The sequence below is a fragment of the Protopterus annectens genome, chromosome 7.part1 (assembly GCF_019279795.1).
Source record: "Protopterus annectens isolate FY-2018-M chromosome 7.part1, PAN1.0, whole genome shotgun sequence".
Lineage (NCBI taxonomy): Eukaryota > Metazoa > Chordata > Ceratodontiformes > Protopteridae > Protopterus > Protopterus annectens.
Window position 1 is genome coordinate 343,619,114 of NC_056740.1, and position 23,992 is coordinate 343,643,105.

Genomic DNA, 23,992 nt, shown 5'->3' on the forward strand with positions numbered 1-23,992 from the left:
ACTCTGCCATTTTAGCTAAGGAAATACTTCCTCTGTCAGCTGACTCAAGTGAGTCTCCCAGCTCCAATGGAGATTGGTTCTGAGAAGGACACCAAAGCCTAGCTGTCAAGTTCTCAAACACCTTCACAAACTGAAAACCACAAAACGAGCACCAGCAGCCAAATCCAAGGTAAATGAAGTTTAATAGATAACGTAAGGAAAACCACAAAACGACAAAAAGTTCTCAAACACCAAGGGGGAGGACTGGCTCTGTAAACTCTAGTGTCGACTCCACCGTCAATACTCCGACCCCAACACTTTAGCTCCAGGACTCTTCTCAACTTGAAAATATTTGAGCTAATAGAGTAAGGGAAGAAGTCAAAGCTAAAGTCTATAGGGCTATTGGATCAGACAGAGGTGTGTCAGAAGGTTTCGAACCTGTAGATGTCAGCTCCAAGACTAAAACTGTTACTGAAGTGAAATAGGATGGGGTTGATGGACCTGTTCCCAGCCTTCTTCTAAGGCACAGCACTGTGAGGTCCCCTAGCTGAATCTGTGTCCTTAAGAATTTTCTCCTCAATCCAGTCAGTATCTATCTTCATGAGACTTCTAATGGAATGTATGGACCTTGATGATGAAGCTACAGATGCAGATCTCAAGGGTAGTGTGTACTGTAGTACTGTAGAATGTAAGCTAGAGCTTACTTGTCCTGGGGAAAAGGTAGCTCTAGGTGATGGAGTTCTGATCCAAGTTGCAGATGGATCCAACTGCCTCGAACACTTAGGTGCCAGACCTGGAAGACTGGTCAGATCCAGAGACCTTTCCCCTACATTTCTCCACCTTTCTTTCTTCTACCCTCTTGTCATCGGTTCAATTCTCTACTGTTTTCTCTCAATGTTTTTTTCTTTAGGTGTGTCCTTCTCTGTTTCTCCCTTCTCTTTTCTGAATTGGGAGATGCAGAGGTTTGTCTAGCTTCAGATAACACTGTGGAAGACCTTGTCTTGGTAGGAAGCAAGTCTTTAAGTATACGTTTTTCTCTCCTGCCTTGGAGGGTTCTGGATCCAAAGGCAGCACAGATATCATACCTAGCTTGAAGGTGAAAAGCACTCAAACAATAGACACAAAAGGAGTGGGGGGTCTTGAGGAGGGATTTTGTATCCACAGGCTGAACCCTTTTTAAAACCTGATGGTTTATCAGTCATTAGAAAGAGGAATGCACACAAAAAAGTACTGAACACTATATAAGAACAAGACTCGCTGTAAGCTGTATACGAAATATTAAATATGCATAAACATATATATATATATATATATATATATATATATATATATATATATATATACATATATATATATATATATATATATATATATATATATATATATATATATATATATATATATATATATATATATATATATATATGGTTCCCTATTAGAATCCTGAAACACTATAAGCCTGAAAGTCAAAATCCTGAAAACTAATGACTGAAAATGCAAAATCTCGAAAATGCAAAATCCTGAAAGTCAAAATCCTGAAAATACAAAATGGACATACTGACGTCATTGTGGCTTTGCTATTGTTAGCCCTGTGGTGTTAGGTCATGCGTTGGGTCCAGGTGAGTGTGCGGTTGGTTTTATGTTAGGGTTTGGGGCGGTATAAGTGAGTTAGGGTTAGGGCGCAGGTTAGGCATGTATGCAATAGTGACAAATATTGGGGTTAGGCGCGGTTTAAGTGAGTTAGAGTTAGGGCGCGGGTCAGGTGAGTGTGCGATAGTGACGGACCTTAGGGTTAGGGTTAGGGTCAGGGTCAGTTGGTAGATATTAGTGTCTTTATAGTGACATATTTGCATTATTTGTGTTTTATATGGATATATATATAGATATATACACACACATATATTAATCTATATGAAAAATATCTATATAACTGTAGAACTAACAGGTGAACACTCTTACTAATATCTAAGTCTTTAGAATAACACTACTACTACTGGAATGTTCTACAACAAAAAAAGCACTCAGAAAAAGATTTTACCTATAAAATGCTACCTAAACACTAATGTAACTACATTACAACTAAATACCATAACATAAAGGGAGGAGCAAGAGAGTAAACAAATTTTGCTTTCACTTATCGTGATTGCCTGAGCAGCTTTTGGAAAACACATATGGATGAACAGGTGGCAACCAAGATCTGGGGTAAATCAGACAGAAGGAGGGAAGTATGGTTAATGGAGGAGTGAGAGCTCTTGGATCCCAGAATCTGGCAGAAGGTGTCAAGGTCAGATCCAATTGAATCTGACAACCTAAATGTAGAATCAGATGAAAAGAGACAACACTGGAACTTGCACAGAAGTCAAATAAAAATGAACTAGTACGCTACTGCTCAAGCAAACTCCTCCTCTCAGGCACAGCTCCCCATGCATCTCTGTCATTCCTCATATCAACTTTGAATTCTCCCTGTAGTATGACAGAGTCAGGAGGTAGTATCCCTACCAGGCAGTGCTCTCATGGTCTCTAAGAATGATGAATACTGTGAATACTGTGAATAGATGTTAGCTGCATATTCCGAAACAACAGAGGGAGTTTTCCTTTCTTTAACTCATAGTACATAGATTTGGTCACCTTCAACTGGTTGGGAACCAGCTAAGGGCTTATAAGCACCCCTACATCAACTCAGTATCTCTGCTAAGATGAAACTGGTCTGCAAGTAAGAAAGCATTCCTGACCTAGAGGTTTGCTTGCATAATAATCCATGCCATTCCTCCCTGCCACTTTAATGATACTGCACCTGATCACATCACTCTGGAAGTGATAGGTGCCTACAGCAGCTACAAGCAACTTTTTTAGCCTGAGTTTAATTGGATTACATGAGGTCACCTGGCCACCAGGTGATCCCCTGCAAACAGAGCCCCCGGGCTTGGCTCTATGACTGGGTCCCAGTTCCTCATGTTCTTGGTGAGGTTTTATTATTCTTTGAAAAATCCATCAGTGGTAATTATTTTGTGGAATTTATTTATTTTTTCTCTGGCTTCTCCTCTTAAAATGGTTTGCCAAAGGTGAAGCTTCCAGGTGTACAGAAATCTAGGTAATACAGTTCTAGGTAACACTAAGGCAGGCAAGCATTTATTCCAAGATCAACAGTTTCAGATAAAGCAAAATTCTGCCTATCACATACTGTACAATTTCACAATGACTTTATGAGAATTTAGTAGTTTTTCTGTCATCTCCTTTTTGGCTAGGATTTATTCAGACTTTCAATATGCATTTTCCATGTAATATTTGGCTTTAAAACAAAATATACATCAGCTTCTTCAAATGCCTCTATCTTATGATGAAAACCTCCAGTTTGACAGAACTTTGCAGTGTATCCTAAATGTGGTATAGTGGTAACCAAAAGTAAGGCTTGTAGGGCAGTGAGCAACAATTCCCACTTTAGACAATTCCTTTAACTTTAAAAGCAAGCTACCCCTTATGTTCTTGAAATGCAGTATCTTGGAACTTGTTTGCTTGCTCATGTTACAGCAATATGAGTGACTGTTTGAGACTGTTGTGCACTAATTTTGGCAATTTTCTCCCTTCACCAATATTGTGTGACTGTGAAGTGTGAAGTTGTTTGTGTGTGTGTGTGTGTGTGTGTGTGTGTGTGTGTGTGTGTGTGTGTGTGTGTGTGTGTGTGTGTGTGTGCATGTATATATACACGCACACTTCCATAGCAAACGGTGCACAAATTCGTGGGTGTTTAGAACAACAGTAGTGCACGGAAAATTTCAATCTTATGGTCTAGGCCTTTTGAAGTTTGAAGTTTCAAAACGTTGAGCTTCTGTAGGGATCCATTTCTATTTCAGCTGCTCCATTACATTTCATGTAACAGACTGCTTTTGAGGTTTCATAAGCAAGGACCCACAATGTCAGCAACCTCATTAGGATCTTTCATAGTAGACACTTGGAAGCTATGACTACTATTGTACTTTACCTCTGATGCTCTTAGCAGAGTGTTGGTGTACTTCAACATTTGAATTATGGAAAATGACATATTTCACCTTAGACTAAATTTAGCTTTATGTGTTTATTAAATGTAACTAGTAATTTTAGTGAACAAGAATATGATTCATTACAACAGCATCTTAAATTATGTTTATTTATGTAAAAGATGTACCATAATCCATGTACGAATGTTTTTGTTTCCTGGATCCTCCTGGACAAGATCACAAAGCAGCATTTCAAACAGCTGAGTGAGGGACACCACATTATTGCTGTTGCTTGTGGGAACCAGCTCCTATAATAATTTAAAAAAATGTTTCAGTTCAAACAAAGGAGTGAAATAATTCTGTACATTTTTAATTTTGTTATGCCATTATGAATTTAATAACAAAGAAATCCAACTTCACAAAACAGGAATTGTTCACCATAATTCTACAAGCAAAAAGAAATCTGTATGAACTGCTAATTGAATACAGGTATATTAGCATTTGTAAAAGTAATAAGCAAAACTTTTTTACAGTTTTACAAAAACTCTTTTACAGTTCACTCAACACAAAATCAACTAGTTTTGTGCCTCACATCCAACAAGCATCCTGAAAACCCATCAGTCGGATTGGACAGACAAAATTAATAGGATCAGATATTTAGATTTGCAAAACACATTTTTTGTGACTCAGAAACTTTCATACCTCCAACATAAAGAAATATTTCATTCTGGATACAATGTCACCAATGGATATTTCCTCATTAGGAGACTCAAAGGAAAGACTATCCTAAGACTCAGACTCACATGGCACTGGGGAAGATAACTGAGATGCATAGTCTAAGTCCTCATTTTCAGAGTCTGAAAAAGATTCTTCTTCAGAGGAAGGAGTTCTCTTCCTTTTCATAGGGTAAGGGAAAACACATCTGGAAGAGAAGACCGAAGAGACTAAATGGCTTTAAGTAAGTCTGCACAAAACTGAATCATTCCTCCAGGGAGTCTTTTTTGAACAGTTGGGATAGGAGGAGGTGGAAAAATGTGTTTAGTTTTATGAGTGTTATGGTTTTGGGAGAGGAATCCATAGGAAGGACTTCCATAAGTGACTTGCTAATGTCTTCTTACACTTTTACATGGAATATGCCTACATCATCCTTAGATAATACAAATATTGTTTTCCCTTCCCTGTGAGTTCTGCCTGACATACAGTCTGAAAAGATGTGCAATGTTCCTAGGCCTTAGCAGCCTGCAGGGGGAATGCACTAGAGCCCATTAGTCTGATATTACTTGTTTCCAAAGAGAGAAATGGATAGCCAGATTTTTGGGAAGCCTGAAAGGCTTGCCAATGTTGGAAGGGTGGTGGATTTTCACTTGAAAATATTTATTCAGACTTGTTGGACTGTTCTGGATTCTGGAAGGTTCTCCCTTTCATTTTGTAGCCTCCTTGCTATTGCTGTTTGAATGGCTGCTTGCCAGAAGTTTGCTGATTATGCTTATTTTGCTTTTTAAAAAGGTCCTGAGGGAGGTGCAAAACCTTTAACAAACCCGGAGAAGGGAGTCTAAAAAAAATCTGAAAAAAAAACATGAATCGTCTTCCCTCTCTCATCACACTTATTCAGCATCTCTGCAGCAGACATTCCAAAAACAAGCTCCCTATCCAAAGGAGAATTGAAAATTTCAGCTTTAACATACTCGGGTATATTTTGAGAATGCAACCATGCAAACCTTCTCATAACAGTTCGAGTAGCAGCTCTCTGGAACAGGCTTTAGTTGAGTCATAGGCACACTATGGCCACTTAAGATTCAGAAGCAATTAAGTGTATTCAGAAAAGATTAGAAGAGGCAAAAGTGGCTATAGTGTTTCTCATATTCTCAAATGATGCCAACAAAAGCTTTTAACATGTGAGCTTGACAATTAAAAATTCTAAAAATAACTGTGGCAGAGGTATACATTCTTCTTCCCAATTCTGTCAAAGGCTTTCCACATAGGAGGAGAGGAGATGACCATTTACTAAATGTTTAGTCATGGCAGGATTGCCAAAAAATCACTGCAGGTTCAGATCTAGAATAAGAAAATAAAAATCTGTAAGATTGAGGAACTTTATACAATTTATCTGTCCTCTTAGGGGCTGCAGGCTGGCTGTCAGGCATGTTACAGGCTTTAATAAAAACACCCTCCAAAGCTGTCAATACAGCAGGAAAAAGAATTGGGATGAAGAAATATTAAATCATAATATTTTTTCAAAGAAACTGGAATGGGGAGGGGTTACGAGCTTGAGCTACACCTAATAAATCATCCCTGTCTAAAGTAAGTAAGTCAGCAGAAGATACATTTTTAGCTTTCTGCTTGCTTTTAACACAAATTCCAAAGAAGCAAAGGTGCAGTGGTGCAGTGGTAGTGGACTTTCCTGTTTAACAAATGTTAAATAAATAAAATTAAATAAATAAAAAGAAGTTATGTACTCACCATAACATTCCATGTGCGTTGTTCATCTCGCCTTCATTCTCACTGATGGGTCTGGAGCCGAACCTCGGTTCGACTCGGCCAGATGCTAAAGCTCGAGGTCTTCAAACTGGTCATGACCTACTCCCCATCCCATGATGCAATAGTGCTTCCCTCAGATCTTGTTTGCCCAATCGTACTGATAACTAAAGAATATAGGCATTGAAATAAGAATACCAAAGATAAGGACAAAGTATCACTGACTTGTTTAAACTTCCCAACCCTCAAGACTTTAAAGGTAGGGGGTTGGTGGGTGGGACGTAAGAATGAAGGCGAGATGAACAACTCAAATGGAAGGTTGTGGTGAGTACATAACTTCTTTATGTGAAGTTGTTCTATCTCACCTTCATTCTCACTGACGGGTCAGCATCCCAAGCACCATCTCCTTGGGTGGCTCATGGAAGTACATTCCTCAGAACCATAGAACCAAAGGAGGCCCTATCCCTGGAGGTCTTATCCAATTTGTAATGAGTGATAAAGGTATGAGGTGAGGACCATGTGGCTGCTGCACAAATGGTATTTATCGGTAGCCATGCCAGAAAGACTGAAGATGTGGAAATTGCCCTGGTTGAGTAAGCCTTGACTTTATGATTTAATGTCATCCGTGTAGAGTTGTATGTGAAAGAAACACAAACTGACAACCATTTTCACAAAGTGTCTTTTATCTCCAGAGTACCCTTCTTTGAGTCTGAAAAGGAGACTAAAAGTTGATCCAACTTTCTGAAGTCCTCAGTTCTGTCTAAATAGAAACAAAGTTGCCTATGGATGCTGAGTTTGTGCAACATGTGTTCCATTTTGTTTGTATATTTGGGGAAAAACACAGGTAATTCTAGTCTGGTTGAGATTTGTTTCAGAACAAACCTTAGGTAGGAATGAAGGATTTGTTCTCAGTGTTACTCTATCATTATAAAAAATCAAGTATGGGGCTTTGATGGACAAGGCATGTAGTTCCGAAATTCTTTGAGCGGAAGTAATAGCTACTAGGAAAATGGTCTTCCATGATAGGTATTTCAAATCACAGGATGATGCAGGTTCAAAGGGGGGTAAAATGATCCATGAGAGCACAAAACTGAGATTCCATGGAACAGATGGGGTTCTAATAGGTGGTCTAAAGTGAATAGTACCCTTAAGAAATTCTTTAGAATGTCTATGTGACATGATGGGAGTCAGTTGATCACCAATATTAAAATTAGAGATTGCTGCCAGTTGAACTCTAAGGGTTGCTGCAACTGCTCCTTCATGAAACAGTTTAGTCAGAAACTCTAGAATGGAAGAAATTGAAGCCATATATGGGTCAACATTATAATTTGACACCCATATGGAAAATCTTTTCCACTTGCTAAGGTGTAGTTTTCTAGTAGAAGATTTATGAGAAGAAATTAGGATGTTCTGTGCTGCAGGTAATAAATTGTGGAACCTGGCTATTCGTGGAACTGGAGCAGCCAAGCTGTCAATTTTAGGGTATGAATTGCAGGATGAAGAACCCCTGATGAATGCATCAGAAGATCCGGAACTGGGTCCAGAAGCTATGGTTCTTCCAGTAGATGAGGCTGCAGAAAGGGGAACCAAATTTGACGAGGCCAGTAAGGGACTATTAAAATAATGGTCCTTCCCAGAGTGCTGGCTTTCTGTAGGAATTTGGGTATCAGAGGAAATGGGGGAAAAGCATAAAGAAGTCTCGGGGGGCCAACTGTGTACAAGTGCATCCCTTTGGGCATCTCCCAAGCTGGGGATCAGGGCAAAGTAGTTGATGTATTTGGTGTTGGTGGGGGCTGCAAAGAGGTTGCAGCAAGGCTGGCTCCATCTACTGAATATCCTTTCCGCTACTTCTTCTTTCAGGGACCACTCGTGAGGAGACAGTATTGCTCTGCTCATCTTGTCCACTATCACAATGGACCTCCTTGGAATGTGCATTGCTATCAGAAAGTGTTGGGTGGATATTGCCCACTGCCATACTCTCAAGGCCTCTTGACATAAGGGGTATGATTTGGTTCCTTCCTGTTTGTTTATGTACCAGACTACTAACATGTTGTTCATCTGTATTGCAATAGTCCCTAGAGGTAGAAAGTTTTGAAAAGACTGCAACACTAGAAGTACCGCTCTCATCTCTAGGACATTGATATGCAGATGAGCCCAGTGATCTCCCATATGCCTTGGGCTGTCTTTCCCTGAAAATGCCCCCCCCCCCCAATTAGGGAGGCATCCATGGTTACAGTGGCAAACAGGGTTGGAAGAACAAAGGAACGTCCTATTGTCACTTGAGGAGAGGTCAGCCACCAAAGAAGATCCCTCTTGCATGACTTTGTTATTATAATGTGGTGAGACATTTGAAGTTCCTGATAAGACCATTGTCTGAAAACCAACCACTGCAGTATCCGCATGTGCATTCAGCTTAATGTAATGGTAATGATGGCTGTAGCCATGGTCCCTAGTAATTTGAGCACTACTGGAACTGGGGCTCTCTGTTTGGGGATGAGATCCAGAACTTGTTGTCGAAGGCTCACCACTCTTTCCATTCGAAGTTTTATGGTTATGGAAACTGTGTCGAGATCTGGTCCTGTAAAGATGGTATGTCTGGATGGCTGTAAACAGATTTGTCCCAGTTTACAGTAATCCCCAACTGACTGCAAAGATCTAAGGTTGTCTCCCTTGTGTGTACGAGTTGATACTTGGTGGTGACGGTGAGGAGCCAGTTGTCTAAATATGAAAACACCTGGAATCCTAACCGTCTCAGGTGAGCCGTGACTACTGCCATGCATTTGGTGGACACTCTGGGGGCTGTAGTGAGACCAAAGGGCACAGCTCGAAACTGAAAGTGACTGGCTCTCAGACGAAAGTGCAGATGATCCCTGGATGGTCTGACCATCTTTATATGGTAGTACACATCCAGGAGATCTACTGACCACATCCAATCTACTTTTCCTAGAAAGGGAAGTATAGAGTGTAGCGTGACCATCCAAAACTTTGTTTTTTTGAAAGATTTTTTCAATCTGCAGAGATCCAAAATTGGTCTCCAGTCCCCTGTTTTCTTTGGAACTAAAAAAAACCTTGAGTAAGTTCCCGATCCTCTCTGATCTGCTGGGACTGGCTGGATGACTCTTTTTTTTCTTGCAACCTTGTAATCTCTAAGGTTGCCTGTTCCCTGTGACTGGGTGGAACGTCTCGGATTTTTTTCACAGGGGGTGGAGGGGTAGTAAAACATTCCCTATTATATGATGCAAGATGCATTCTTTCGAATGCGTCTTGATTGAACTTGAAAGCATGAAACGGCAAAATACCAAAACGGCATATAAGCGAATTCTTTCCCTGGGAAAGAAATCGCTTGGCCGCCATTGTTATTTTGCCATTTTCATCACTGTTTTGCAATCTTGGCATTGGTATATTTAAGTAGGGGGTGTGTGGGGGGCACAGCCCCCCCATGTCGGGGTGTGGGGGATGAAGCCCCCCACTTTATGTAATGTTTTAAAGTTTTTTTTTTCTTTTTTGGAACACCGATTTTTTTTCCCTGGGGAAAAAAATCACTGTTCTAAGTGTTCGGGATTGTAAGCTTTTGCTTACACGGAGTCAATAAATCAGCGTTCACTGATTTAATATAGACCCTAGTAAAAGGAATGGTGTATCCTCTGGATATTATGCTTTGTACTCAACAATCTTTTGTGACTTTTAGCCAGGTGTCTGGGTACAAATACAAAGTTAAGCATCCCCCGACTACCTCCAGAGATGGACAGACAGGCCTCCTTTCAGGAGCGCTGGTATGGCTTGCCAAAGAACTTATCCCTGTCACCCTGATTTTGTGGGCTCCCTCTGCCGTATGGACGGTGTCTCCCATTACTGCTCGTCCTCTGCCTCTAGAGGGGATTTCACCATGTGTGTAAAAGAAAGCTCCTTGGGCTTTGGGAAACCACCAAACGGGGTGTTTACAAAGGATGACTTGTAGGGCTCTGCAAAGGAACATAAGCGCATCCAGGACTGTCTCCTAAGAGCAATTCCTGTACCCGCTGCCCTACTTGTTCCATCAGCTGCATATGAATTCAGATGCATGGAAGAGTTTTTAAGGGAATTTAGGGTAGCAAGCTGGGAGGTTACCTTATCTGAGACACCTGTAGAGTTTCTCATAACTCCTTAAGGAGATCTCTGTGTAGCCTGGTAAAATGTGTGAGATAGTTCAGGGATGGAAGAGTAAAGGCCGCTGAACTAAATATGCACTTTCCGTATCTGTTCATGATCCTAGAATCTCTATTAGGAGGATGAACATATGTGGAGATCTCCGATAACTCCTTTTTGGTGGCCGCCACCACCACCATAGCATCAATGGGTACTCATTTGGTAAGGAAAACCGCGCTCTGAGGTGATGTTATAAATTTATTAGGCCTCTGAGGGACTGGTTCAATGGTATCCGGGGGCTCCCACACCTTTAGAGAAGGTCCATCAACTCATCAAAAGGCAGAGTCACCCAAGAGGTGGAGGGTTGAGACCTGAAAGCCTTCAGGAGTACTGACTCATCATCAGTAGGGTTAAGGGGATTCCAGCCACCTCTCTGCTTTAGGATTTATAAGATATCACCAAAAAATATATATTCAGAGGGGGACCGTGGGACCCTTTTGACTTGTCTAAGTCAGTATCTGACATGATGGATTCCTTCTGAGAATCCAGATGCTTCCTCTTGCAAATTCTCTTCCTGGGAACCTCCTCAAAAGGAGCTTCTGGGGAGGTCCAGGAAGAACAGGGGTCACCCAATGGGGGGACCTGAGACTCCGGGACTCTACGCTTTTGAGCGACCAGTGAAGCAGAGACAGACACAGGAACTTTAGGGGAGGAGATTGCTGGTAATAATGACATGGGTGTCAGAGGGGATAACACTCTCCTCATAGCATCAAAACCCCATGGCTCCGATCTGAAGAGAAACCTGGCTCCATAGAAACAGGCAGTCTCCACGGTGCAGAAGCCGTGAGCTCTGAGCCCGAGGTAGGTGCCGAGCTCACCTGAGCCGAGGCACAGAGAGGCAGAGTCAGCACCAAAAGATCGGTATGACTACCCTCTCCAGATCCGACCGGTGAGTGTTGGCTGCTAGACTCTAAGGTAGGCACTGAAGACGTCAGAGTAGTCAGAAGCAAAAGCCCAATGGGTGTCGGCTCCGGCGGTTCCACAATCCTGCTCCGAAACTTCGGGTTGAATCGGAGGAGGAACTGAAGAAACAGGTTGGGTCTGAGTTGGTTCCAAAGCTCTAAGGGTCAAACCTGACAAAAGTTTTGCTAGCACCTGTGACTGCAGATGTCTCTGCACCACTCGATCCACATCCTTATCAGATAGTCTTGAGGACCAGGAAGCAATATATGAGGTCTCTGACTGCAAAATCAGAGATTTTAAAGTGGGAGATACCAGCTCCAATGCTGGGGACCGGCTCCTACTGACAATTACCTCTGGCTCCATAGGCTTAGGAGCTGAGGTGGCAGTCTTGCTAGATTTAGAAGTTGATGAGCCCTTTTTTGACTCTGACTCTGATGACAAGCTGGTACATAAGGTTTTGGAAGACTTGGTGGATTTGTCCTTTTCTAAGGCTTCTTGAAAGGCAGATTTCAAGAGACCTCTTGCCATTACTTTAATCTTGCGTTCATGAAGAAAGCAAAAGCTAAAACAGTGACAGATGGCACAATTTTCCTGAAGGTGAAGCATACCTAAATAATAAACACAGTTTGTGTGCCCATCTGTGACCGACATCTTCTGTCCACATTTCTTGAAAACGGATTTAGCCTTTTCAGACATGTTAATCACTCTTATCAACAGTAAAATACCCAAAGAAGAAAATTTTTAGTTCTACAATCAAATATAAATGTATAACATACAGCCAACAGTGTATGATAATGGTAATATATATCAAAAAATAGCCCCAATAAAAGAGGGTCTAAGACTAAACGGGGTCTATATTAGCAAATCAAAAAACCCTTTATGCGAATACCTAAATGTCAACACCTATAACGTGAACCACGAAAATCCCAAACGCACTAAACAGCAAAAAATGAAATATCGACCTGTCATAGTTGGCCAACCCCACCACCCGCTACATACTAGCTATCCAAACAAAATAAATAAACCACATACATACACTAACCAAACCCTACTTCTAACCTAAAGTAATGCACCAAAACCCTACTTCTAACACTACACTTAACCCCACATACACAACTAATTATGCACTATCCTTAATCCCTCCCTTACCCTAAGGTCCGTAACTACCGCACACGTCCCCTACAGACATACACCCAAAAAAATAAATAATACACATACATGCATTTAACAAAACCCTACTTCCAACACTACACTAAAACCCACATACACAACTCTCTATGCACTATCCTTAACCCCTCCCTAACCCGAAGGTCTGTAACTACCCCACACTTCCCCTACAAACATACACCCAAAAAAAATAAATAATACACATACATACATTTAAGTGAAACCCTACACTTAATACTACACTAAATCTTACATACATCACCTATCTATTCACTTAACTTAACCGACATCCTAACCCTAAAGTCCTACCTATCGCACACTTACCTTACGGAGCTATACCACAGACAGGCCAACTATTACACTTCGACATTTAAATTTGCACTGTTTTGGATGTTCAGCATTTCCATATTTCACACAATATGTGTCACTCTTTTCGTATTCACGATTATGGTCTTTTGATCTGGCAATAGGAACCCAACTAAACTACAGTAACTAGGAAACACACCAAGCTATTCAATAACAACCACCCCCACCCCCCAGTAAGGAAACCTCCTTAAAAAAACTTCTCCAAAGCCTACTTCATGCTACTGAAGTCAGAAGTGACAAACTTCACAACACCCACGCAGACGGGATCTGGAAGTTCGACTGCAGAATCCTACACTAAGGCACTGTATGAGCACATCCACTCATGCATGAATCGTGCCATCCCAAATAGAACCAAGATGCTCTTCTCCAAAAAAAGGAAGCCAATCTGATGGTCCCCTGCTATAAACAAACTATACAACAGAAGGAAGAAACTGTTGCAGAAAAGAGGAAAATCCCAGGATGCAAAAAACTCCCTCACCAGCCTCAGTAAAAAGCGTAGATCCTCATAAAATCCTCAAAAGCTAGTTACAAAAATAAAATTGCCAAAGATTCCAAAGACAACCACAAGGCATTCTATAGTTATGTCAAGAATCTAAATGGCAGTGCTCAGATCTGTTCTGAGCTACAGCAGAATGGCATTAAATATACTGATCCCAAAGATATTGCCAATATCCTGGCAGATCGATTTAGTGCCAACTTCACCCCCCTCTCACCCCCTAAAGGGCCCATCTCAATACCAAAATATTGCCAAATTCCGATAATCACAGCCACACAGGTAGAAACAGCACTCTCCAAAGCTAAGAATAAAGCATCCATGGGACCAGATGACATCCCAGGCTGTGTACTACATGAACTACAAAATGAACTGGCACCCCACCTAAGTGTCATGTTTAATCATAGCCTCACCTCAGGCTTTGTGCCCACTGAGTGGCGCACAGCTACAGTTATCCCGCTCCACAAGGGAGGATCCACCTTGGATCCCGGGAACTACAGTCCCATCAAGCCTGATCTGCAAGGGCATGGAACGCATTATCATGGAACTTATAAACAAAGACATTGGCAACCTTCAAACACTGGACCCTATCCAATTTGGGTTTGTGAAGGGCCGATCTTTTCTCCTGAATCTGATTGACTTCTTCAAATCGGTCTCCAGAGCTGTAGATGAGGGTAAGGTGGTCCACACAGCCTATCTGGACCTCACCAAGGCCTTTGACACCATCCCCCACTCTGGAATCATAGATAAACTTACTACGCTGGGCATAAATCCCTGCGTCACTCGATGGGTTGTGAACTGGCTTACTGACAGAACCCAGACTGTAAAAGTAGCCAACTCCAAATCCAGCTCCAGACAAGTGGAGTACCTCAGGGTTCAGTCCTGGGACCACTCTTGTTTGGCATCTACTCCTCTGAAGTACAAGCCAACACTAAGGGACTCTGGCTAACAAAGTTTGCAGATGACTGCAAACTGGGAGCCATTATTGAATCCCCAAATGATGTGGATATTCTACAAACGGGCCTTACAGAAACAGATGCCTGGTGCCAGAGCCATGGGCTCAAGCTTAATGCCAAGAAATGTATAGTTATCCCCTTTGGAAAAAACATGTACCCATGAACTACCACATAGGTGGCAGGACACTAAACATCGAAAGTGTGATGAGAGACTTAGGGGCACAAGTGGATAGTGGTCTCACTTTTGATAACCACATCACCACAACAGTCAGGAAATCCTTCTATGTGCCACACCTCATCACTAAGGGCTTTTCATCCAGAAAAAAAGAGGTCATTGTCCCACTGTACTCATCCCTCATTAGACCCATTATAGAGTATAATTCCCTATTTGGTATGTACCTCACAAGACATCTGCAACAGCTGAAAAGGCCACAGAAATACCTCACTAAAAGAATCACAGGCCTAAAGCAGATGCCATATGCTGACCGTCTAAAAAAACTCCAGCTATACTCTGTGGCATATCATCTACTCAGAGGTGATCTCTGCTTAACATACAAGGCCATGTCAAACCCTGAGCTGTTGGACATGCTCCACTTAAAGAAATCCCAATCCCTCAGAGCCACACGCTCCAGGGATCTAAACCTTATCATCACAATGAACAAAACGTGCTGGAGGGATAGGTTCCTGACCCAGAGACTCCCCATACTCTGGAATAGACTGCCCATACATGTCAAGCAGAGCGCCTCATTGGTCCTCTTCAAAAGGAACCTTGATGATTGGATGGAAGATAGGAAATTCACCCCGGGGATCATGTCAGTCTCCCTGCTAGACAGGGGACCAGAGAAGTAAATATTGCAGGAAGAAATTTCCAGGGAATTGTTATGGCTAGGCTTGCATAGGCCTTAGGGCCGATAGCCTAGTACCAACCTATGAACCTATGAACAATTATACAACCCTAATAAAACTACAGGGCTGAATAAAATACAATTTCAACTAACAGTACAAATAGAAGTATTAATGCCCTAATAAAAAAATGGGCTACTGGTTAAAGCAGAAAAGATAGGGAGCAGAAATTATTTTAGTTAACTAGTCTCAGTATCTATAAATATGCCTAGAAATAAATGGCCCCAAGAAGAAAGAGAAAAGCACACTAAACTAATTAGAACTATCAAAAGAGACAAAGTGTCTCAAGTACCTAAGTCTAATCTAATAACTAATAACTATGAAAAAACATTTTTAAGTAGAAAAATATCAAAAATGTTTTCTAATACTGGCCAGAGCTGTTCGACGAACACCCAATCTGTTGCAGCAGCAAACGAGATCTGAGGGAAGCACAATTACATTATGGGATGGAGAGTAGGCCACAAGCTGTTTGACGACCTCAAGCTTTAGCATCTGGCCAAGTGGGAGCCGAGGATCAGCTCCGGACCTATCAGTGACAATGAAGGCAAGACAGAACAACTTCACAAAAATGTTAAATAAATAAAAGAGGCAGAGTAAGCCCTGGCATGTCTATCACCCCAGGGAACAGGCATCCCATGCTGGCTACATAAACAGGCATCCCCCTTACTCTAAGACTGACAAGAGTGGCTCTCCCAAGCCCATTAATGACACTCCAACAGGCACACAAGACATGTCTAACCCCTGAAGGAAACCAGCAAAGAAAATGAGTGGTCAAAGGAACCAGGAAATGGCAGCTACAGAGTCACTCATCTGTGGCTAAGGCAGTTTCATAGCTTGTTGAAGGGGCAAAGGCTACCTAGAATTTTTTTTTCTTTTTGTGGCCAGAGGAAGGAAGAACTAGGGAACCTGTAAGTCATTTGATGGTAAAGCTGAGAACGAAGCCTGATGTCCTGGCATCACTTACAGCATCTGTCTGTAAAAGGGCAAGTATAAAAAAAAAACTAGTGTTTTCACTATAAAACATCATGACAACTACAACATACACTTATCACAGTCCCTAAACACAGTTTAAAAAAGGTTCTCGTCATAAAAAATAAATTAAACTATACTTGGCTAGAGTCAGAAAAATCCTTTTCCACTCACTGACTGAAAAAGAATTAAGTCTAACTAATTATAGGAAGGAACTGAGAAATGGGATTTCTTATTTACCTGCATTTCTATTTAGAAGCATTGCTATTTAGCCATAAGTGCTGTGAGACTACAGCTGGTATGCTACTGCATTGAATACTGGATTGGATTTCTCCATTTAAGGTTTGTATATTTCTATTATTTTTTTGTTTTTGATTTTGCTCTTATTATTATATTATAGTTTGTTTTATTTAAAATTTTGCATTACCTTAAAGTTTCTTCTTGGAGTTTTAATGAAAAGTTCTTGTCTAGTGTCGCTTGTCTGGTCAGGATAAAATAGGCAAACATTTGTGGGTTCTATTCAAGCAGCTTTATTATGTACAAACACATCAGGACTGAGGCTGAGTAACTAACTTATATAAACTTATAAACAAACTGACTACCTCTCTCATACATGCTCACACTCTGGCTGCACTCTCAAAATGGCACTGAGGCCAGCATGTGCTTGCTATTTATATGCATGTGATGTCCTTGGAAATGCTTCTTAAAGGTACAACACACATACACATTCTACATCCTCCCTCTTTGAGAAATGAGTCATGCATTACTGATGACACTGATTGACATGCAATCATATAGAACTAAACACATATATGCAATTATGTCCAGGTTGCTGTGTATTTGATACTAGGTCTGAAAATATCGCCAAATCATGTGACATAAAAATTAGAACTAGGTCTAGCAACTGGAACCGTCTCTGCTGAATGTTCAACTTTGGGGACATCAGGAACATCATCAGGAATGGCAGTAGGAGTTAAGACACGTTTTGCAACAGGAACATTGTCTGGATTGCTCTGAGATGTAGAGTCTGCGTCACAGGAACAATACTTTCCATTCGAAGTTTTATGGTTATGGAAACTGTGTCGAGATCTGGTCCTGTAAAGATGGTATGTCTGGATGGCTGTAAAGCAGATTTGTCCCAGTTTACAGTAATCCCCAACTGACTGCAAAGATCTAAGGTTGTCTCCCTTGTGTGTACGAGTTGATACTTGGTGGTGTCGGTGAGGAGCCAGTTGTCTAAATATGAAAACACCTGGAATCCTAACCGTCTCAGGTGAGCCGTGACTACTGCCATGCATTTGGTGAGCACTCTGGGGGCTGTAGTGAGACCAAAGGGCACAGCTCAAAACTGAAAGTGACTGGCTCTCAGACGAAAGTGCAGATGATCCCTGGATGGTCTGACCATCTTTATATGGTAGTACACATCCAGGAGATCTACTGACCACATCCAATCTACTTTTCCTAGAAAGGGAAGTATAGAGTGTAGCGTGACCATCCAAAACTTTGTTTTTTTGAAAGATTTTTTCAATCTGCAGAGATCCAAAATTGGTCTCCAGTCCCCTGTTTTCTTTGGAACTAAAAACAACCTTGAGTAAGTTCCCGATCCTCTCTGATCTGCTGGGACTGGCTGGATGACTCTTTTTTTCTTGCAACCTTGTAATCTCTAAGGTTGCCTGTTCCCTGTGACTGGGTGGAACGTCTCGGATTTTTTTCACAGGGGGTGGAGGGGTAGTAAAACATTCCCTATTATATGATGCAAGATGCATTCTTTCGAATGCGTCTTGATTGAACAAAGATGAAACGGCAAAATACCAACGGCATATAAGCGAATTCTTTCCTGGGAAAGAAATCGCAGCCATTGTTATTTTGCCATTTTCATCACTGTTTTGCAATCTTGGCATTGGTATATTTAAGTAGGTGTGTGGGGCACAGCCCCATGTCGGGTGTGGGGATGAAGCCCCCACTTTATGTAATGTTTTAAAGTTTTTTTTTCTGTTTTGGAACAGCGATTTTTTTGCCTGGGGAAAAAAAATCACTGTTCTAAATGTTCTAGATGGTAAGCTTTTGCTTACACGGAGTCAATAAATCAGCGTTCACTGATTTAATATAGACCCTAGTAAAAGGAATGGTGTATCCTCTGGATATTATGCTTTGTACTCAACAATCTTTTGTGACTTTTAGCCAGGTGTCTGGGTACAAATACAAAGTTAAGCATCCCCCGACTACCTCCAGAGATGGACAGACAGGCCTCCTTTCAGGAGCGCTGGTATGGCTTGCCAAAGAACTTATCCCTGTCACCCTGATTTTGTGGGCTCCCTCTGCCGTATGGACGGTGTCTCCCATTACTGCCCGTCCTCTGCCTCTAGAGGGGATTTCACCATGTGTGTAAAAGAAAGCTCCTTGGGCTATGGGAAACCACCAAATGGGGTGTTTACAAAGGATGACTTGTAGGGCTCTGCAAAGGAACATAAGCGCATCCAGGACTGTCTCCTAAGAGCAATTCCTGTACCCGCTGCCCTACTTGTTCCATCAGCTGCATATGAATTCAGATGCATGGAAGAGTTTTTAAGGGAATTTAGGGTAGCAAGCTGGGAGGTTACCTTATCTGAGACACCTGTAGAGTTTCTCATAACTCCTTAAGGAGATCTCTGTGTAGCCTGGTAAAATGTGTGAGATAGTTCAGGGATGGAAGAGTAAAGGCCGCTGAACTAAATATGCACTTTCCGTATCTGTTCATGATCCTAGAATCTCTATTAGGAGGATGAACATATGTGGAGATCTCCGATAACTCCTTTTTGGTGGCCGCCACCACCACCATAGCATCAATGGGTACTCATTTGGTAAGGAAAACCGCGCTCTGAGGTGATGTTATAAATTTATTAGGCCTCTGAGGGACTGGTTCAATGGTATCCGGGGGCTCCCACACCTTTAGAGAAGGTCCATCAACTCATCAAAAGGCAGAGTCACCCAAGAGGTGGAGGGTTGAGACCTGAAAGCCTTCAGGAGTACTGACTCATCATCAGTAGGGTTAAGGGGATTCCAGCCACCTCTCTGCTTTAGGATTTATAAGATATCACCAAAAAATATATCTTCAGAGGGGGACCGTGGGACCCTTTTGACTTGTCTAAGTCAGTATCTGACATGATGGATTCCTTCTGAGAATCCAGATGCTTCCTCTTGCAAATTCTCTTCCTGGGAACCTCCTCAAAAGGCGCTTCTGGGGAGGTCCTGGAAGAACAGGGGTCACCCAATGGGGGGACCTGAGACTCCGGGACTTTACGCTTTTGAGTGACCAGTGAAGCAGAGACAGACACAGGAACTTTAGGGGAGGAGATTGCTGGTAATAATGACATGGGTGTCAGAGGGGATAACACTCTCCTCATAGCATCAAAACCCCATGGCTCCGATCTGAAGAGAAACCTGGCTCCATAGAAACAGGCAGTCTCCACGGTGCAGAAGCCGTGAGCTCTGAGCCCGAGGTAGGTGCCGAGCTCACCTGAGCCGAGGCACAGAGAGGCAGAGTCAGCACCAAAAGATCGGTATGACTACCCTCTCCAGATCCGACCGGTGAGTGTTGGCTGCTAGACTCTAAGGTAGGCACTGAAGACGTCAGAGTAGTCAGAAGCAAAAGCCCAATGGGTGTCGGCTCCGGCGGTTCCACAATCCTGCTCCGAAACTTCGGGTCGAATCGGAGGAGGAACTGAAGAAACAGGTTGGGTCTGAGTTGGTTCCAAAGCTCTAAGGGTCAAACCTGACAAAAGTTTTGCTAGCGCCTGTGACTGCAGATGTCTCTGCACCACTCGATCCACATCCTTATCAGATAGTCTTGAGGACCAGGAAGCAATATATGAGGTCTCTGACTGCAAAATCAGAGATTTTAAAGTGGGAGATACCGGCTCCAATGCTGGGGACCGGCTCCTACTGACAATTACCTCTGGCTCCATAGGCTTAGGAGCTGAGGTGCCAGTCTTGCTAGATTTAGAAGTTGATGAGCCCTTTTTTGACTCTGACGACAAGCTGGTACATAAGGTTTTGGAAGACTTGGTGGATTTGTCCTTTTCTAAGGCTTCTTGAAAGGCAGATTTCAAGAGACCTCTTGCCATTACTTTAATCTTGCGTTCATGAAGAAAGCAAAAGCTAAAACAGTGACAGATGGCACAATTTTCCTGAAGGTGAAGCATACCTAAATAATAAACACAGTTTGTGTGCCCATCTGTGACCGACATCTTCTGTCCACATTTCTTGAAAACGGATTTAGCCTTTTCAGACATGTTAATCACTCTTATCAACAGTAAAATACCCAAAGAAGAAAATTTTTAGTTCTACAATCAAATATAAATGTATAACATACAGCCAACAGTGTATGATAATGGTAATATATATAAAAAAATAGCCCCAATAAAAGAGGGTCTAAGACTAAACGGGGTCTATATTAGCAAATCAAAAAACCCTTTATGCGAATACCTAAATGTCAACACCTATAACGTGAACCACGAAAATCCCAAACGCACTAAACAGCGAAAAATGAAATATCGACCTGTCATAGTTGGCCAACCCGACCACCCGTTACATACTAGCTATCCAAACAAAATAAATAAACCACATACATACACTAACCAAACCCTACTTCTAACCTAAAGTAATGCACCAAAACCCTACTTCTAACACTACACTTAACCCCACATACACAACTAATTATGCACTATCCTTAATCCCTCCCTTACCCTAAGGTCCGTAACTACCGCACACGTCCCCTACAGACATACACCCAAAAAAATAAATAATACACATACATGCATTTAACAAAACCCTACTTCCAACACTACACTAAAACCCACATACACAACTCTCTATGCACTATCCTTAACCCTCCCTAACCCGAAGGTCTGTAACTACCCCACACTTCCCCTACAAACATACACCCAAAAAAAATAAATAATACACATACATACATTTAAGTGAAACCCTACACTTAATACTACACTAAATCTTACATACATCACCTATCTATTCACTTAACTTAACCGACATCCTAACCCTAAAGCCCTACCTATCGCACACTTACCTTACGGAGCTATACCACAGACAGGCCAACTATTACACTTCGACATTTAAATTTGCACTGTTTTGGATGTTCAGCATTTCCATATTTCACACAATATGTGTCACTCTTTTCGTATTCACGATTATGGTCTTTTGATCTGGCAATAGGAACCCAACTAAACTACAATAACTAGGAAACACACCAAGCTATTCAATAACAACCACCCCCACCCCCCAGTAAGGAAACCTCCTTAAAAAAACTTCTCCAAAGCCTACTTCATGCTACTGAAGTCAGAAGTGACAAACTTCACAATACCCACGCAGACGGGATCTGGAAGTTCGACTGCAGAATCCTACACTAAGGCACTGTATGAGCACATCCACTCATGCATGAATCGTGCCATCCCAAATAGAACCAAGATGCTCTTCTCCAAAAAAAGGAAGCCAATCTGATGGTCCCCTGCTATAAACAAACTATACAACAGAAGGAAGAAACTGTTGCAGAAAAGAGGAAAATCCCAGGATGCAAAAAACTCCCTCACCAGCCTCAGTAAAAAGCGTAGATCCCTCATAAAATCCTCAAAAGCTAGTTACGAAAATAAAATTGCCAAAGATTCCAAAGACAACCACAAGGCATTCTATAGTTATGTCAAGAATCTAAATGGCAGTGCTCAGATCTGTTCTGAGCTACAGCAGAATGGCATTAAATATACTGATCCCAAAGATATTGCCAATATCCTGGCAGATCGATTTAGTGCCAACTTCACCCCCCTCTCACCCCCTAAAGGGCCCATCTCAATACCAAAATATTGCCAAATTCCGATAATCACAGCCACACAGGTAGAAACAGCACTCTCCAAAGCTAAGAATAAAGCATCCATGGGACCAGATGACATCCCAGGCTGTGTACTACATGAACTACAAAATGAACTGGCACCCCACCTAAGTGTCATGTTTAATCATAGCCTCACCTCAGGCTTTGTGCCCACTGAGTGGCGACAGCTACAGTTATCCCGCTCCACAAGGGAGGATCCACCTTGGATCCCGAACTACAGTCCCATCAAGCCTGATCTGCAAGGGCATGGAACGCATTATCATGGAACTTATAAACAAAGACATTGGCAACCTTCAAACACTGGACCCTATCCAATTTGGGTTTGTGAAGGGCCGATCTTTTCTCCTGAATCTGATTGACTTCTTCAAATCGGTCTCCAGAGCTGTAGATGAGGGTAAGGTGGTCCACACAGCCTATCTGGACCTCACCAAGGCCTTTGACACCATCCCCCACTCTGGAATCATAGATAAACTTACTACGCTGGGCATAAATCCCTCGTCACTCGATGGGTTGTGAACTGGCTTACTGACAGAACCCAGACTGTAAAAGTAGCCAACTCCAAATCCAGCTCCAGACAAGTGGAGTACCTCAGGGTTCAGTCCTGGGACCACTCTTGTTTGGCATCTACTCCTCTGAAGTACAAGCCAACACTAAGGGACTCTGGCTAACAAAGTTTGCAGATGACTGCAAACTGGGAGCCATTATTGAATCCCCAAATGATGTGGATATTCTACAAACGGGCCTTACAGAAACAGATGCCTGGTGCCAGAGCCATGGGCTCAAGCTTAATGCCAAGAAATGTATAGTTATCCCCTTTGGAAAAAAACATGTACCCATGAACTACCACATAGGTGGCAGGACACTAAACATCGAAAGTGTGATGAGAGACTTAGGGGCACAAGTGGATAGTGGTCTCACTTTTGATAACCACATCACCACAACAGTCAGGAAATCCTTCTATGTGCCACACCTCATCACTAAGGGCTTTTCATCCAGAAAAAAAGAGGTCATTGTCCCACTGTACTCATCCCTCATTAGACCCATTATAGAGTATAATTCCCTATTTGGTATGTACCTCACAAGACATCTGCAACAGCTGAAAAGGCCACAGAAATACCTCACTAAAAGAATCACAGGCCTAAAGCAGATGCCATATGCTGACCGTCTAAAAAAACTCCAGCTATACTCTGTGGCATATCATCTACTCAGAGGTGATCTCTGCTTAACATACAAGGCCATGTCAAACCCTGAGCTGTTGGACATGCTCCACTTAAAGAAATCCCAATCCCTCAGAGCCACACGCTCCAGGGATCTAAACCTTATCATCACAATGAACAAAACGTGCTGGAGGGATAGGTTCCTGACCCAGAGACTCCCCATACTCTGGAATAGACTGCCCATACATGTCAAGCAGAGCGCCTCATTGGTCCTCTTCAAAAGGAACCTTGATGATTGGATGGAAGATAGGAAATTCACCCCGGGGATCATGTCAGTCTCCCTGCTAGACAGGGGACCAGAGAAGTAAATATTGCAGGAAGAAATTTCCAGGGAATTGTTATGGCTAGGCTTGCATAGGCCTTAGGGCCGATAGCCTAGTACCAACCTATGAACCTATGAACAATTATACAACCCTAATAAAACTACAGGGCTGAATAAAATACAATTTCAACTAACAGTACAAATAGAAGTATTAATGCCCTAATAAAAAAATGGGCTACTGGTTAAAGCAGAAAAGATAGGGAGC

The 23,992-nt window shown here is 42.1% G+C and overlaps 1 protein-coding gene across 1 annotated transcript in view; it reads right to left on the reverse strand.

Annotated features, from left to right (window-relative positions):
* Positions 1-23,992, reverse strand: part of DNAH12 (dynein axonemal heavy chain 12) — a 4,520,724-nt gene that overhangs the window by 2,023,241 nt on the left and 2,473,491 nt on the right. The window contains exon 32 of the mRNA XM_044078497.1: positions 4,142-4,261. Within this exon, the coding sequence (XP_043934432.1) occupies positions 4,142-4,261 (120 nt within the window). The remainder of the gene's footprint in view (positions 1-4,141; positions 4,262-23,992) is intronic.